Source organism: Accipiter gentilis, chromosome 24, assembly GCF_929443795.1.
Source record: "Accipiter gentilis chromosome 24, bAccGen1.1, whole genome shotgun sequence".
NCBI classification, from domain to species: domain Eukaryota; kingdom Metazoa; phylum Chordata; class Aves; order Accipitriformes; family Accipitridae; genus Astur; species Astur gentilis.
The window spans coordinates 1,861,674-1,878,414 of NC_064903.1; the positions used below are offsets into that span (position 1 = coordinate 1,861,674).

At 48.5% G+C, this 16,741-nt stretch overlaps 1 protein-coding gene across 1 annotated transcript in view; it reads right to left on the minus strand.

Moving 5' to 3' along the window:
* The window catches only part of LOC126050115 (exocyst complex component 1-like), a 29,036-nt gene continuing 12,295 nt past the window's right edge, over positions 1–16,741 (minus strand). Inside the window, exons 6-17 of the mRNA XM_049827585.1 lie at positions 16,158–16,290; positions 14,884–14,993; positions 13,597–13,746; positions 13,214–13,307; positions 7,273–7,391; positions 6,932–7,042; positions 6,515–6,585; positions 5,657–5,897; positions 4,644–4,827; positions 3,220–3,419; positions 913–1,107; positions 1–797 (exon numbers count right to left, since the gene is read on the minus strand). Coding sequence (XP_049683542.1) covers positions 642–797; positions 913–1,107; positions 3,220–3,419; positions 4,644–4,827; positions 5,657–5,897; positions 6,515–6,585; positions 6,932–7,042; positions 7,273–7,391; positions 13,214–13,307; positions 13,597–13,746; positions 14,884–14,993; positions 16,158–16,290 — 1,764 coding nt within the window. The 3' untranslated portion in view covers positions 1–641. The remainder of the gene's footprint in view (positions 798–912; positions 1,108–3,219; positions 3,420–4,643; positions 4,828–5,656; positions 5,898–6,514; positions 6,586–6,931; positions 7,043–7,272; positions 7,392–13,213; positions 13,308–13,596; positions 13,747–14,883; positions 14,994–16,157; positions 16,291–16,741) is intronic.

A 16,741-nucleotide genomic window follows, 5' to 3' on the forward strand; every position in this document is an offset into this window, starting at 1 on the left:
GCAACTCCCTGAGAGACCAGTTTGGATCTCAAAACTGTAGCATTTGCTCCACTCCAGTTTACATGCAGGTAAGTCCTTTCTTGGCTAAAAGCAATAAAACTTTTCATATTAATAACACTGAACTTTCATCTGTCTCTACTGAAGAGCTGGTAATGCAACGGTGCATGTTCTGATATCTGGATATAGTAACACTACGTGCATCCAGGTGTCTCAGTGTGTTGTAACCCTCTTGTTTTGGCACAGGTTCACTGTGAAATCTAACAGTAGCTAAAAAGGAGAGAGTTCCTGGAGAGAAGAGGCCTTTTGCTGGTTAGCTGCACTGGGAAGTGGTCTGCTGAAGAGGTACAGCACTGGCACTCACTTTGGCAGAAATCTGAGGTTTGGGAATGTTTTTTTTACTAGTTGCATAATGGTTTCTTGGAGCAGGGAAGCTGCCGTTTGGGTCTGAGAACTCTGCTTCCCTAAGGGAGATCTAGCCAAAGACTGATAAGTCGGAGACACTTTGGCATTAAGTTCAGGATGGGACTTAATCATATGTCAAACTTCAGCTTGGGAAGTGTTTTGAGTTTAGCTCCTTAAAGGTGTAGCTGCAGACAAGGATTCCTGAGCTGTTCCCAACAGACATCCAGAGAGGGTTGCCTCTACATGTTGGACAGAGTGATGGAGTTGAAGTAGCTCAGCAAGTCCTCCATGGTGAAGTCCATGGCAATCCCTGACCCTGCGTAACAGCGTTGGATCAGATCCTCAAACTCTTGGTACTGACGTAGGAACTCCTGCTCCATAGCGTGCCACACCACCTAGGGAAAAACAGACTGTCAGCTCCCTTCATCAGCCCATGACAGCTATACATGCTCTGTAGTCCTGAATCCCCCAAAACATCACAGTGTTACACCCAGATCACACTCCAATTACCGGCAAAAGATTTTCCTCTGGGGAGAGATACTTGTGGATTTTCCTGTAGAGGGTCTCAAGGCCTCTTTTAACTTCCTTGCCAGGGTATTTTTCAATGACCTTCCTTAGTTCTTGCTTGCTATAAGCCAGCTGAAAGCTGACCTCTTCTTCTTTCACCCCTTGGGCCACACGGGCTTTCACTCCTTCAAAGAAGTGCTGGAAAGGCAAGGAGACATCCACTGATGAGCTGCCCTAAGGTGGACCCCTGCGTCAGGGCTGAAACCTGACCACTTTCCTCAGTTCCCTTCCATGTCTAATTAAGTGGAAATGAAGTATTGGAGATTTTTTTATCCTCCAGGAAAGCAGAGCATAGAGAATTTCATCAGTTCTGTCCCCTTCCTGCTTGGCAAGCAGCATCTCTAAGGGTTGCAGTACATGGAGCAAAGGGACTGCTGGAAAAATCACTCATGTTCCTTGGTGCCTCATACAGCTTTGCTTGCTACAGAAGGTTTGGAGCCAGAGGTGGGGTTGGGGGATCCCAGCATCTGCAGAAGTGTAAAGCAAAACTCAAGTTTTCCCAGTTCTTCCAGGGTATTGTATGAAAGCAGGGGAGGCTGCTCTGTAGTTTCAAAAGGAGCACATGTCTCACCCCAAGCATGGCTGTAGCCTGAGGCCCCAGGGCTATGCCAACCCCAAGGGATGCAGACCTCAGCTAGCTTTCAGAAAAGTACTAGGAGCAGTGTAGCTCCACAAAAAGCTCAATGCCAACAAATATTTTTTTTCTGAATGTGCTTTTCAGACACAGAATCTCTCGGGCTGGAAGGGACCTCAGGAGGTCTCTAGCTCAACCTCCTGCTCAAAGCAGGTTCAACACTGAATTCAAAAGAGTACTTGGGGCATTTCTCAAGGTAGGTCTTGTAAACCTTCAAGGACAGACTGTGCAACCTCTCTGGACAGACTGTTTCAATGCTTTATTATCCTTATAGTAATTTCTTCCTTCAATCCAGCTGGAACCTTCCTGTTTACATCTTCTGACTTGTGTCTCATCCTGCTGTGCACCTCAGTAATCTTCTACTGAAGCACCCCTGAAATTTTCTTCTCCAGGCTGACTAAGTCCAGCTCCTTCAGCCTCTCCTCACCATGTTGGTGGCCCTCCACTGGTCTTGCTCCAGTTTAGCAACACCAAGACACTGGTCACAGGTGGATATGGCATAAATCTCTATCTCTGCCACAGCTGGACTTGATATTCCACTTCTAGTCTAATGAAGGCTGAAAAAGGGGAATAATCACTTCCTTCAACCTACTGTCTAGCCTCCTGTTCATACAGGCCAATAATCGGTTTGCTGCCTTGGGTATGTCCACTGCAATTTTGCTGCGGAGAAATACCCTAAATGCTAAGGATTTTCAGATGGAAACAGGTTCCTAAATGTACAAGCTGTTTTCAAAAACAGAAATGGGCTCCTACATTACTTAGGTCCCTTTACAACTTTTCTAGATGTTAGTGAATTGTGCTCAAACCTGAAGAGCTGTGTGGTCTGCTAGACAAGGCCACGTCAGGACTCCAGAAGTCCCTGAGCAGAATGCAATCCAAGTAACCTCATATGCTACTTGCTTTGCTTCATTGTGAGCAATGAAATTATACTTTTCCTTGCAGAGGAAGGATTTGAAGCCATTAACGTAGCAAGGCTGCAAGTAGCATGAGACACCAAACTGATCTTCTAGTCAAACCTACAAGATGTTTGACAGCAAAGACTGGAAACAAACTGTAAGTAACAGGCCCTATAAATAATTCAAGCCGATCTCAGTCTGTGAGACATTTTAGGCCAGTGAGAAGAGAGAAGGAGCAGGGCGAGGAGGGCTCTCAGGAGTAGCCATCCTCTCTGGGAGGAAGGGGGATGTCTGTTGGAGTTAGCAAAGCCAGATGCTCTTAGCTTGGTTAACAAAGCAGCTGCTTGGGAAGCATGAAACTGTTAGACTTACTAGCCCAGGCAGCCCTGCAAAAAGAAACTAGCATCTGCCAGATGCAGGCACGCAACCCAGAGTGGGGGTCTGAGCAGGTCCTCACGCTGCTGCACGGAGGCTGAGTCGCAGAGCTGGTACCAGCACCTGATGGTGCTGAGCCCTGTTCGTGCTGGGGCTGTGCTGCACTGTGAAACCCTGCAGTAAGTGGTCAGAGAAGGTGTGGGAGCATTGGGGGGGTGACAACAAACTAATATAATCCCAGGCTGAATTTGGGGAGGGGTGATTTGAACACTAGTTAATTCATAATTTTGGGAAGTGCAGTTGCCCTTTGAGACCCAGGCAAGGGTCAGTTTATCCTGTACTCACGTGGAGCTTCTCCAGTGGCTGGCCCAGGTACTTGATGACGTATTTCTCCATGTGCTCACTATACCTTTGCTTGGCTTCTCTCTTTTTGCCCTCCAGGCAGTGGATCTTCTTTTGGCACAGGAAGCAGTGAATGTGGTGGAAATTTTCCATCATGACCATATCCGTGTTCACCTTCAGGTTCGCTGAGGACAGGCTATTGACTTAAAAGAAAGGAACAAATCGGGTATGGTGAGAAGACCCTGCAGGCTGAGTCAGGAGGGACATGAGATGCAGATGCTGTCAGGCTTTGGTCACCAGTGGAGAGTTTAACCAAGAGCTCAGGTGAGCACCATCACAGATTGTTCAGCTCTTCAACCACCTTGCCTTGCAGAGCTTCGGGGTCAGGACATTTAAAAACTGTTTACTGAAAAGGGTGCAGAGACATCCAAGTCCAGCCCTGTCCAAATCTGTTTCTGACCTGGGCTCTAGAGCAGCACATCAGCATGGCAGGCACTCAACCTGCTGAGCAGAGGCATGGCTCACCGTCCTGCCAGCCACTTGCCAGCTGGTCTGGAAAGGGTGAGAGCTTGAGTATCTCATTGTGCATGCAGACCAGAGGGGGCCCTTCTCACTCATGGCACTAAACCCATCATTAGGCTGTCTCATTTGAACTGTCTGACTTCTTCCAGTACCAGAGGGAGTAGCTATTTGTAACGCAAATACTGATCCTTGTTCATTAGCTTGATTCCTTATCTCAACATTTCTGGAGCCTGGAAGGGGCTGTGTTCATGGATTTATGAGCTGCTATTCAGTGGGTCACCCCAGGCTCATCCACAGGTGGGAGCTGCTGCTCTACACCACCTCGTGGTCTGTGGTTCGGAGGCTCTGAGCTGTTACTTCTGCAGTCCCTCAGCTCCTCTCCGGGCTGGGAAGCAGGGTATCTCCACGGACAAACAGCTGTGGGCGCCAGCTGGGACAACACAGGGATCTACTGAAAGCTGCCTGCCTTGTTCTCCTGAGCCCTCTGTCCCTACCAATGTGCCTCAGTGTTTTGGGGGAAGTTGCTCTTTGGCTGCCACTGCTCCCAAGACCTCTGAGCTTGTAAGAAGAGCAGTCTGATCTGTAGTGAGGAGCTACTCCCTCCATAGTGGGAAAGCAGAGGTTGACATCGGATTCAAAGCTAAGCACATGTGTCTCAGCCCTGTCAAAACTGGGACCATCCTGGTGTGGCAGACGCCATGCATCTGGCATGCCACGCTCTCTGTATTTGTCTGATGCTCCCAGGCTCTTCCTTAGCAAAGGCAGTTTCAGCTCCAGGCATGCCCAGGAGGCAGGTAGTCTCCACATACCCTGCTCTGGTGGCTCAGCTGATTGCTAGGAACTCCTGAAGCTGCAGATATACATTTGCCTGACTGACACATCCAGCTGCCAGTGTTTGTACTCACTGCTGCTGAAGACGCTGCCAGCCAGCCTGAGATGTGCTTTGTCCAGCTCCCCTCTCCGCTGAGCTGTCCTGAACACCTCCTCTGAGAAATTCACAAACTCCTCAAAGCGGCTCACGGAAGGCAGGATCCCACCTTTCATCTTGCTGGGCAGCTTTGCTTCCTCAATCTCTTTGCACAAGGTCCCCTGGCAAGAACACACAAGACATGGCATTCTCACATCTGATGTGGCCCCAGCCTCATTTTATGGCACACTAAGGCACAGGCCAGAAAACGAGCGAAGTAATCGGTTGTGTGTACCACTTTCTCCATTTACAGTATCTTCTATGGGAAGGTATGTGAGCATCCTTGTTTGAGGCTGGATGTGAAGCTGCGCTAGCTGGAGTTGGTCTCCCAGGCTGTGTGGGTCTTTGCTCAGACACAGTGCTGCAATCTCCCCACACACACACACACAGCTCCTAGGGCAGAGGTGTTCACCGCTGCTACTTCTTGCACTTCTCAGGCTGGTTTATGAGCAGATTTGCTGCTCCAGGTCTTGGCACAAACACAGCTGATGTTACCATGTCCCTCGAGCTCAGTGGACTTGGTCAGGTTCCTTGGCCAATTCTGATGGGCTCTTGACCTGCCACCCCCTGCCACTCTCCTCCCAGCTGCTTGGTCCTGGATTACCTCCTGCTATGTCAGGAGGAGAACAGGAGAGCTTGGCTCCAGCCATCTGACATGCTGCCATCACTCCCACAGCCTCCCAGTACTCTATATGGGAGAAACCCCTTTGGTTTGACCATCCTGGTAGAGGAGGCACAGATGGCACTTAGGTTTATTGTGTCCCACCTCCCTCACACAGCCACAATTGTTGATGCAATGAGGGTCTAGTCCTCCCAAAACCAAAAAGCCAGATTCCTGCCTGATCTAAACCAGTACTGCCTTCAATGAAGATCATGTTAGAAATTTGTAAGATTCTGGAGGAGGTCAAACATCACTCAGGTCTACTTGGGTTTACACCTGCTGACACTCACAATGCATTTGTTGAAGCTGCTCTTGGCCAGGAGCAGCATGTTGCCCAGGACGGTGTTGAGGAAGGATGAGGGGAGAGCTGAGGAAGAGTCCCACATCTCAAAGATGGAGTCATTCAATGTAACCAGGACCTGCAGGCAGCCGAATGGGTGGACCTTATTGCAGACATCTAGAAATCCTCTCAGCTCTGGTTCCAGGCAACTGAAGATCTCACACAGCAGCTGGGTTGTAGGTTCTTCTAATCTTCAATAAACAAACAAAACCAAACCAAAAAACAAAGGTAAGCAATTAAATGGGGAGGGCCACTAGCCCTGTGGCCAGCTGCAGAGGCAAGGGCAAAGCTAAAGAAAGAATCGAAGCCTTCTGTATCGCAGTGGAGCCTGTTTATGCTTGGTTCATCCTTTAACTCTTTACCATCTCTGCTTATGGGAGGACATTGAAATGCCCTGTTTTGCCAGCCAAATGAAAAATTTCAGTGGCTTTATTCTGACATTTTTAATATGATTTCTGTTCTGTAGTATATTTTCACTTTATGACACTGCTAATAAGGAAATAAAACTGATCAAAACATAGGGGTTTCCATGAACCACAAACCTTGCTTTCTCATCCACCCTGAAGCAGAGCCACTGCACTGGGGAGAGGCAGAACCAGTAGGCTCTGCTCAGCCTCTCTGCATGCCCAACTATGATGTCTCCTGAGTTTTTGCTACCCAGGGTGCAAACCTGAGACCACTTTGTAGACTTCAGATGGTCAAGAGTGGAAAAAAAAAAAATCCCTCCTTCATTTCCCCAGGCAGTCCCTGTAGGACACTCCAGACCATGTCCCTGTCAGCAGCCAGCTCTATCTCATCAACTACGTACTGGCTCCGAGGCTTGGTGCAAAGAGGGTCCTCTGGAGATGCCATGTTCTCTCCTCCCTTAGTGGCAGATGCCTGAAAGAAAGAATGGAATAGAAATTATTATTTGTCTGCCCTCCCTCAGAGAGGAAAACTCAAGATCTGGTTTCATTTCAGCTCCCCCATATTGGAGTCCTGTGTTTAACGCTTAAAGATCTTGTGATTTTGATGGAGCTATCAATTAAGTTCAGTTTTATTCTCCTCTGTAATCAGGATGTCTTAAGCTTCCCCACTACTGACGGTTGCTAGAGGACAATTGCTGAGGAGAGCTCAGGTATCTGACAGAGGTAAGCAGCCACCCCACCGTGCCTGCTGAGGCTTGTGTCAAGCTGGAGGGAGGACTGGCTAGTGGGACCGGAGAGGACCGAGTCCTGGCACTTACCTCCAGTACCTGCAGGTCTGCAGCACTGTGGTTTAACTGGAAGAATTTCTCAATGAACTGCTGCTCCATGGTGCAAAGGGGTTGCAGCTCTCTCAGCACCTGCTCCAACATCTGCTTAGAAACCATTGGGCATGTTAGAAAACCCTTCTAGCACACACTGAGGACACCGGAGTAGATGTCCATGTCCACCTGAAGTGACATCTCAGTCAAGTCAGTGGTACAGAACACATCTGCTTCTGCTCCAGGTACACAGCACCAGAGAAAGGACCACAGGATGGGTTGCAGCACTGGCACAGCCCCTGTGGGACACATGAACCCTTTAGAAAACCTCGGCTCCTTACCTTGATGACGTTGCCTTTGTCCGGTGCGTCCTCCTGGCCTTCTCTGCTCCCAGGAAGACTCCATCGAGACTGTTGCCTGCTCCCCATCGCCATCGGCTTCTCTAAGCTTTCCTGAAGACCTGCATGGTAGGTTGGTAGGTGGTTAGACATCTCCATCCCTCTTGGCCTCTCCAGCTCCTCTGATGATTTTAACAGATTTAAATGTCTCTTTTTATGTCTGATCTGATGCATGAATTGGCCTTTTTCTTGTTGGATTCAGATATATGGGGGATGCAGGCTTTGCTCTCATGTTTTTATCTGCCTTCTCATCTGTTTCTCTCTTTTTCATTGCTTTTCTTTTATTTCACTGTCTTTGATGCTTACCCCTTTGCTACTTAGTGCTTAGTACTAACTCTTGAGGACTGGGGAGTGAAAAATCCTGGGTGATAAATCAGCAGAAATGCCTGCAAGAGTTTCAGGAAAAATGTTTGTTGCTTAGTTTTGATGGTAAATTGCCATAAAACAATATCGAGGCAGGAGGGAGGGTTGGCTTTTTTCAAAAATTAGCCTTTTAAAGTGATAAACATTCACCTGGAAGCTAATATACTTTTCAAACATTACCAGTTTTTACCACAGTGTTTTCACCGGGTGCTTGGCTTAAGTGGAAAAGTTGAAAAATTTCTTTGAAATGTTCATTAAAAAAATACTGTTATACTCACTGAAAGAAATTGGTGGGGAAACATCCACATTATTTTCTAATTAATTCTAAAAATTGGTATCATTCCACTAACCCAGAGGTCCTAGGTGAATCAGGACAGCTCTCCATTTCTCATAACATGCGAAATATCCTTATTCAAGCCACTACCCGCAGGGCTTTTACCTTTGGAAAGGATTTGTCAGATGCCCTACATGCCGGGCAGGGATGAGAGATGACAGACAGCCCTGCTCATGACCTCAGCCTTGCTAAAACCATGCAGAAAATTAATGAGCTGCTTCATAATCTTTTTCCCACCCTTATGCAATGGGTGATGATAATTTCACTTGCTGGGAAGTGGCAAAACCAGGCAAAAATAACTCCCCACAGCAAACAGGAAAGAATTTTATGAGCCTGTAAATTTTAGTGTGGAAAAGGGAATGGGAAAATTAAGGGGAAAGGCTTAATTATTGGTTCACAATTAATTACAAACATCTTGGGGTTTGGCTTCGAAACTCTCCCATAATACTGAAACAAAGCAATAAATCATCGGGTGGTATATTTAGAAGAGATCGACATAAATAATCCTTTATGAGGGCAGGGAATCAACCCTAAAAATTCAGTTCTGTGATAATCAGTAGAAAGAAAGAGGCACAGCGAGCTAGAGCGAGCCTGGGATATTTTAAAGCAGGGATGAGGGACATTATCAGGCAAGTGTCCTTGCAGCCTGGGCTTTCATCCATGCAGCGGCTCACCCCAACGAGCAGCTGAGCAGGTAAAATGTCGGGAAAGACCTTGGATGAGGTTCCCGCAGAACTTCATCAAAGCCAAGCCATCCCTGCAAAACAGCCTGAGACCAACCAATTTTGCAGAAAATATTACAGGAGGAGTCTCTGAAGGTCCCCGGGAGCTGGGAGAGACCGTGCTCGCTTTCAGTGCCCATTGCTGCCAAGGTCCTTCAGCAGAAGGATGTGTGCGTGTGCTGCCAGGGTGCTGCTGACCCTGCAGTATGTCCTTGAGCCAAGAAGAGGTCAACTTCAGCTCCAGAGGGAGGTGACGCAGGAGGAGATGTGATGCCCTCCCTCCTACTTTGTCCCCAGGCTCTCCAGAGGTGAGCAGGCAAATCTCAGCTGGCAGGACCGCAAGCCCCAGGGAAGGTGCCTTTCTGCAGCGTGGCTGGCAGAAGCTCTGTGGATGCAACTTTCTAAAAATTTCCCCTATCGTTAATCGTGCTCTGCAGTGACGTGGTGGCTGTAGTTTCAATGTGCTGCTCACATTAATGATGGGCTGAGCATCCCCAGCCAAGCCTGGAGCTACCTGCCTGTCCCAGCCTCTTCTTATCCCAGGGAGCAAAGCACGGTGCCAGCACCGGCAAAACTAGTCTCATCCTGGCTATGGCAGCAACCAGCAACTGGCAGACACCTTTGGGTGATTTATAGCAGTGCAGTAACAGGCTTGTAGCCATCGAGGTGTCCTCCTATTGCTGCAATGGGTTTCACAGACACTGGATTTTTCTCCTGAGATTTTAATTACCCCCATTTTATGGGACTCACATAGGCATTAAAGATAGACAAAGTACTGAAAGGAAATCACCGGTTTAACATTCACCAAAAGGGGGTCAGGCAGACTAGCTGCAACACATGCCCTACACTATTTTTCTATTTAACAAGTCCGTTTCCATAAAGGGCCTCTTTAATAGTTGCCTCTGCCCCTGCAAAGTCCCCTATGTTAATTTAATGGCTTTCTGAGCAGACCCAGCTGTGCTGTGGGAGAAGACAAACTCAAATTTGGGTGTTTTTATTTTCTGTCTCCCAGGAGTATTGAAGTCCCTTGCTCGGAGCCCATCAATCACTTTGCAAACAGGAACAAGGGCCTCTCTACCCTATAAACAATCTTTGTTATTTCCTTCTGTTTAAATAAAAGCAATCACCCTTCTTCAGGAAAAGGTGCTTGATCACATTATCTTATAAACCACAGATCAGAGTTGGCTTCCCTGCTGCTAATTCCCCAGGCTTGCTTTCTGCCAGTGTGTTCATTACTTCTTATCAGGAATTCCTATTTTTGAGCAACAAAGAGCGCTTTTCCCCAGGAAAAGCTGTGTCCAGGCATGGAGAAGAGGGGTATGCGAGAGGAACATTATCTTTTTTTAACTATTAGTTTTACCTGATGCGGCAGGGGAGGCAAACCATATGCCCCTCTCAGCCCCGCTGAGCACAGGGGCTGCTGCAAGATGAGCTGGTCCCCATGTGGGTGAGACAAAATTGCTGGAGGCTAGAAGCAAATTGGTCCTGACTGGAATATCTCTTTACAATGACTGCTTTACTGGTGCGCGCACCCTTTCTTCCAAGCAGGGCAGGCAGAGCTGGACATCCGTAAGGACAAGATGCAGTGCTGGCTGCGTGGCAGCATGGGGACAGCAAAAGCAAGCGAGCCGTGGAGAGCCACGCAAACCGGTCGTGTTCTGTCCCAATATGTCCTTGCCAGCTCCGACAGCCGCCCTGGGAGAGCTTTCCCCAGCCGCTGCCTCTCTGACAAGCTGGAAAGGAAGCGCAGGAACGGTGCTCTGTTCTGCTCAGGTCCTTCCACCTGGGCCAATACATCCTCACGAGGTGTCATCACGAGCCCGGTGCTGTCTGCTTGCACATAGGTGTCCAGATCGCAATAGCGGGCACTGCTAAAATGTTCGAAGGGTGGGTATCCCAGATCCAACGGGCGATACATCGGGCGCTCCGGCACTGCTGGGTCCCTGGCACCTCCGAGGAGGGAGGAGGACATTCAGGGTGACAACGTGTGTCGTAACAGCCCTGTGGGGAGAAGCATCTTCCTTTGCAGTTCTTATGAAATGCTATCCTTTTATTCAGAAAGCCCGTATCTCAGTATTATCCTGTGATTATTACTACCGCCTCATTTTATTTTCCTGTTATCTGCTTGCTATAGGCTTTCCTGAGTCCTCCAGCATCAGTGACATCTTGTAGCAACAAGTACAGCAGGCTAACAGCATTATGCACAAATAATTTCCTATCGCCACTTTTCAGCATGTCCCTTTAATTGCCTGTTACCTTGTTTTTAAATTACAAGGAGAGTAGTAATGTCCTGTTGACTTTCCCTACACAACTTACCTTTTGACCCTTTTTATCACGTCACTACTTTTCTGCTAGAACTAGCAGAGAGATTTTGATACAGATTTTTCCCTCTCTTGGCTCCCTGGTTTGGCAAATCATTCTGGCATGGAAAAATAGGCTTGTGGTGACTATAAAAATATTTCCTGGAGGTGTTCGCTTTCTCTATTTCTAGCAAAATTACAAAAAGGAACATTTTAATTAAGGGTTAGTATCTGAACTTCTACTGCCTCTTTCTTCCTTCAAAGGAGATAAATTTTTGAAAATGACAAGTAGCGGGGAGAAAAAGCCCAAGTGTTTTTCCTTTTGCCCTCTTCTTCTTTCCAGTGGCAAAAGACTATTTAGGTGAAATTTTCCTTCTTCCTTTTCAGGGCTTGTGTGTTCCATTGCAGGTACACGTACGCTGCCAGCACTTCCCATCCTGGTTTGGTCCCATGGTCTTGGGGTGCCCTGTTTTCCTAGCATGTGTGGCTGAGTGTCTTTCCCCAGGGAACTGGTAGTGGGCAGGGAGGAGCTGGAAGGATGTTGACATACGGCTGCAGTGCACGCCCAAAACCAGGACCTGAGGATTGCTCCTGTGTGCCTCTCTTCAGACACAGCCTCCAACACCTGGGCATTGCAGTCTGCTGCTGTCGGCCCACCCTCGACTGGGACTGACTGGGGCAGTACTGGGAGCGCAGCAAGGGGGTGAGCAGAGCCAGGACGCGGGTCCGCTCGTGATTCTCGGTGCTGTGCCCCTTCGCCTCTGCGAGGTGGGAGTCGCTGCAGCTGCCGCGATGCAGAACAAAGCGGTGCTGAGTGCTCCGGCCCAGAGGTCTGCAGGACCAGCGGGCAGCACAAAACCTGGGATACGGAGAAAGCTCCTTCTGCCACCCCAGCATGGGAACTGCTGCCGGCAGAAGAACTGTCCTGTCCCTGCTCAGGTACAAGTTGTTGCTAGCACAGGCTCTCTCTGGCCCTGCTTGAGACTCACCAGGTTCTTCGTAGATCCACAGAGCAGGGAGGAGATTACAGTGAAACACCCAGATATTTGCCCTGCCCTTTATGGCTAACTCTGAAACTGAGGGAAAGGTCCCTGGAGGGCTACAGAAGTGGAAATCACATGCAGTCTGGTGAGCTTCAGGGTAGATCTGTTGACATGCCCATGACCCAGGCTCCCTAACCATCCCTTGTACCCCACAAGAATGGCATGGACTTCCCCCCAGAAGAAAAAGGGATGGGAAAATAGCAGGGCAGTTGGGTCAGCTGGATGGGAGCTGTTGGTATGATCATTGCTGTTGGGCCAGCACAGCAAGAGCAGAGAGGATCCCTTTGCTGGGATCCTTCAGCCACCAGCCCCATTTCCTTCCCTAGGCTTCATCCTCTGGCTCTGGGGTCTGGACAGAAGTGATGAAGTAGGTGCAGAGCTGGAAGAAGCTGGGCTAGCACTCTGATAGACTAAACACACCATGTGAAGTGGTTTTTGACATTCAAGCTGGGCCAAGCTGGCATGGAACTTTCCATTACAGTGCTTTGTTTTGCTGAAGGAAAATGTGACTTCTGCGCAATCAAAAACTTCCAGAGGAGACACATCAGTTTCTCTTTTTATCTTCAGAAACACCTGACTGGAATATTTTGAGTCAGATGCAGTGATTTCTGTTAAAATGATCACCTTGGGACAACACAGCTCCACAGTCAGCTCACTATGAAATCATTCTGCTCTCACAAATACTGCTATGAACACACTCATGTCTTCAGGGACAGGCTTGGTGCCATCTCTTTACATGGAAAAGAGTGTCTGAGGAGTCTGCGACCAGCTCTGCTTGCATGAAATATGGACCAGGCATTAGCCAGACAGTCCCACGTCCCCCTCTCTTACAGCTCCTCAGGACACGATCTCAGCCACCCACGCATCATTTCTGAGTCCTGCAAAGGGAAGGTGCACAACAGCTACAGAGAAGCAGCTAAACAAAGCTGGATAACACACGGAGCCAAGGCTCACAAACGCTGCAGAGTCGTGCCAACTGCACACCCAGTCCACGGAGGAGAAAGTAAATTCATGGCACAAAACCTGGGGAAGACACCTGCGATAGAGGATGATTGCCGTGTTCCCTACTTGCAAATGAATCACTGCTCAGCAACGCAAAGGTCATATCTGCAAATCACTCACTTCCTTTTCTTCTTCCTAACAAGGAGGTTTTGGCTTGTTCAAAAAAGGCTTTGATTTCCCGGTCATAGAGTCTGCTGAGGTTCTGGGCATAGACCTGGAAAGTAGAGAAATGGCCAGATGAAAGCAAAGACCAAATTTTAGTATTTCAGACCTTTTCCTTCAACACAATGACTGCCACCGAGTCCCAGACGGCTTTCTGTCAAGCACAGAGGTCCAACACCACGTGGCTGAGATGGCCAGACACTCTCCTAGAAGGTCCAAATGCTGGAAGCTTGTGGGTGGTATGGGTTTGGTGAAACCAAGCTCTCCTCATGAATTAACCAGATTGACTAATCTATTCCTGGTGGATGGTTTGCAATATTTGTTCAGGACTTCAGCCATACCTTGGGGAGATCACAGAACAGAACTGGGTTGGCGTTCCTCAGCCAGGCCATGAGCGGGGTGTAGGGCACCAGTTCCTCGTGGTGGAGTCCATGGCTCGGTGCAGATAAGTTGTCAATGGCCTGACCAAGAGCAGGGACCTGAGCGTTACCCTAAACCAACAGAAATGGCAGAAAGCATCAAATCAAACATAGCTTTGAAAAGCTCTGTAAAATAATTGCTTCATAATCGCCCTTGAATTTCCAGCTCTGAAGATGTTTCAGAAGCAAATTTAAAGGGTGAAGCAGAGCATGCACGATCACTTTGAACTCTAGTTTTAATCCCGTATCCTGGGAACAATTCTGAGCCCAGAGGAATGAGCTGGCCCATCAGTAATATGTGGGATAGTCCAGCTAAGCACAGTGGTGTGGAGAAGACACAGGAGAAAAGCTCATTGTTCAGGAGCATGCTGGAAATTGTCCCTCCAAGCGCTGGGAGGTGGGATGCAACGGAGAGGAAGGATGCTGCACAGTTGATGCAGCACATCTGCCAGGGTCTGACAGCGCTGGGACATCACACCCATGACTCAGAGTCATTTAGGTGGGATGGGAGCTTGGCAGGTTCAGAGTGGGTCCAGGTAGAGCAGCTTGCTCAGGGATGTGTCCAGTCAAGGCCTGAAAATTTCCAAGGATGGAGATCCCACAGTTCCCTCCCAGTTCCCTGCCAGTCACATCCCTTCCCAGAGTCAATGCTTGAAAGTAAATGCTAAAGTTTTATGGAAATAACGCTAAGGATTTGGGAGTCACTCCTTTTCTCTTCATGAAATGAAATCTAGAAGAGTAACATTTTCTTTTGAGATTTCTGCCCACCGACGCACTGTCCACCGTACCTTGTAAACTGCAAGAGGAACACCTGAAAACATTAATCAAAGGATCAAGGGATTGGCTTTTATCCCGGGATTTTATGTCACAAACAGATGAACAACCACCACCACGCCCAAAGTAAAACAAGAAAATCTAAAGCAAAAATCTTCAGGCCCAGGCACTTTGTAACATGACCAGAGGATTAATGACTGTCACCGGAGGGAACCTGATAAACACAGAATTGTGCTGGATTTCTTCTGTGTGCCTGCAAAACTAACCAGAGGGCTGGGGGGCAATGGCAGGGTGAAGGTATGTGAAAAGACCTTTCTGGGGAGACGCTTTTGGAGAATCCTCTTACGGTGACATCCCCTGTACTGCTGGTACTATTTTACCAGAATATGCAAATCTCCCAGGATTTTGAGGTGCCGCGTGAAGAGCGAGGCCCACCTGCAGCTCAAAGATGCTTGTAATGTGACTGATGAAAGAGTTTTCAAAGTTCTGCTTCAGTGTTTCGAACATGATCAGCTGCTCAGCCACAGACTGCAATTTCCGATAACCTTGAGATAATAAAAGAGAGGGTATCATGGTATTGAGCAGCACGAGCTGTCATGGCTGTAGACCAGCATCGCTCAGCACACTGGCAAATAAGACAGGTCTTCAAGGAGTAAGTTCTGGGATAAATACTACCACCTGAAAGCCAACAAAGGGAGAAAGATTTGCTGTGGTACCAAGCAAATACAGATAGGGAGGGAGTTTAAAGTGAAAAAAAAACCCCAACATTTCAAAGCATCCATCAGTCTGACCATGGCCGAGGACAAATGCCCAGTCTCTTCACAAGGAAAGCATGGGGTTTCATGCCAGGATCAAGTCCCTGTACACCGGCAGGTCTCCAACAACACCCACAGTGGACACTGCTACAACAAATTATTGTTTTTCCATGGTCAAGTACAGATAACTGGGTTGCCCCAAGAGACCACAATTTCTAAATGTGTCTTTCCACCAGTGCCTTTCTGAACTATAAGAGGTGTTGTACCCAGATGGTAGACAATGGTGCCTTATATCCAGGTATTTAGAGGAATCGTATAGAAGCTTGCCGTAAGTTTGCCTCAACTCTAATGTAAACTGGACCAGCTGGTGCCTGGGTCCAGAGGGGGGTGCCTGCAGACCTGCCTGTGGTGCGTTGATGCCCCAGCTTGGCCCTTTGCAGCGTGAATTGGATTTCTCTAGGAATGGAGCCAATCCTCCCCCCACCAGCTACTTTTCTCCATGGATGTTCAGAGGGAATGTCACACTGGCTTTCCCAGCTCTGCTTGACCGTGCTTTCTAGGTGAAGCTGCCAAAGACTTTGAAAGCTTCAGCAATATCTCCAGAAGAAAGCCGACCCTGCAAGCCTGTTTCCCCAACTTGCAACTCTGGGTGCGCTGCAGGGAAATAGTATTTGTAGCTCTGCACCTTATACCCTAGGTCCCCCCAGGTCAGTGTTGCTGCTTAGCTTCCCAAATACATGCCTGCCTTCTATTTCTTTTCTGCTTTGCCCAGGCAGCATGCAGGGCTGCCCAGCAAACGTCTGAGCTAATTCCTGGGAACGTCCCCTCCAGTTTCAGCGGTTTAGGGACACCTGCAGAGGCTGGACAGCACGAAATGGCGCTGGGTGTGCAGCACAGGTTGTGGATGAGCTGATGGCTCTCCTGTCTGCAGACAGAAATCTGCTCTCTACTCACCAGGCTGTATCTGGATGTTCATGCAGCCAGATAAAGCTTCTGCTGCAGCAATGCAGGCTTTCACTCTGCTGGGGCTGGAAAGATCTGCCTGGCTCAGGGCATCGCAGTGTTCCCTGCTGAGGTTGAGGTGGGTCTAAAAACAAAGCCAGAAGAGAACACGTACAAGCACAGCCAGCTTCTCATCCCTTCGCATCCCACCCAGAAGTCTACTGGCTTGAAATAGTTGAGTGCTACCTTCAGCTGCCAGGCTGCATGCGTCCGTCAAGAAGACCGTGCCACTCTATCCCCACCAAAACCAAACATCTGCACAGTAGCATGCAGCAGTCGCCAAGGATGCCCTGGCAAACCTCAGCATGAGTTTCCAAAGGGCCGGCACGTCTGGGATCACTACTGGCAGCAAAATGGTGGGGAGGAGAAAGAAAAAGCTAGGGAAACTGCAGCTTGAGTTACTCAGAAATGAAAAGGTCAATGGCATAGAGGTCACCATCAGCCGTGGAAGTGAGGATCAGCTGTGCTATTGCAGCACTGTTCTTGCATCTATGGTATGTTATGTTTGTAAATAATTTGCTTTCCCATATTCCCAG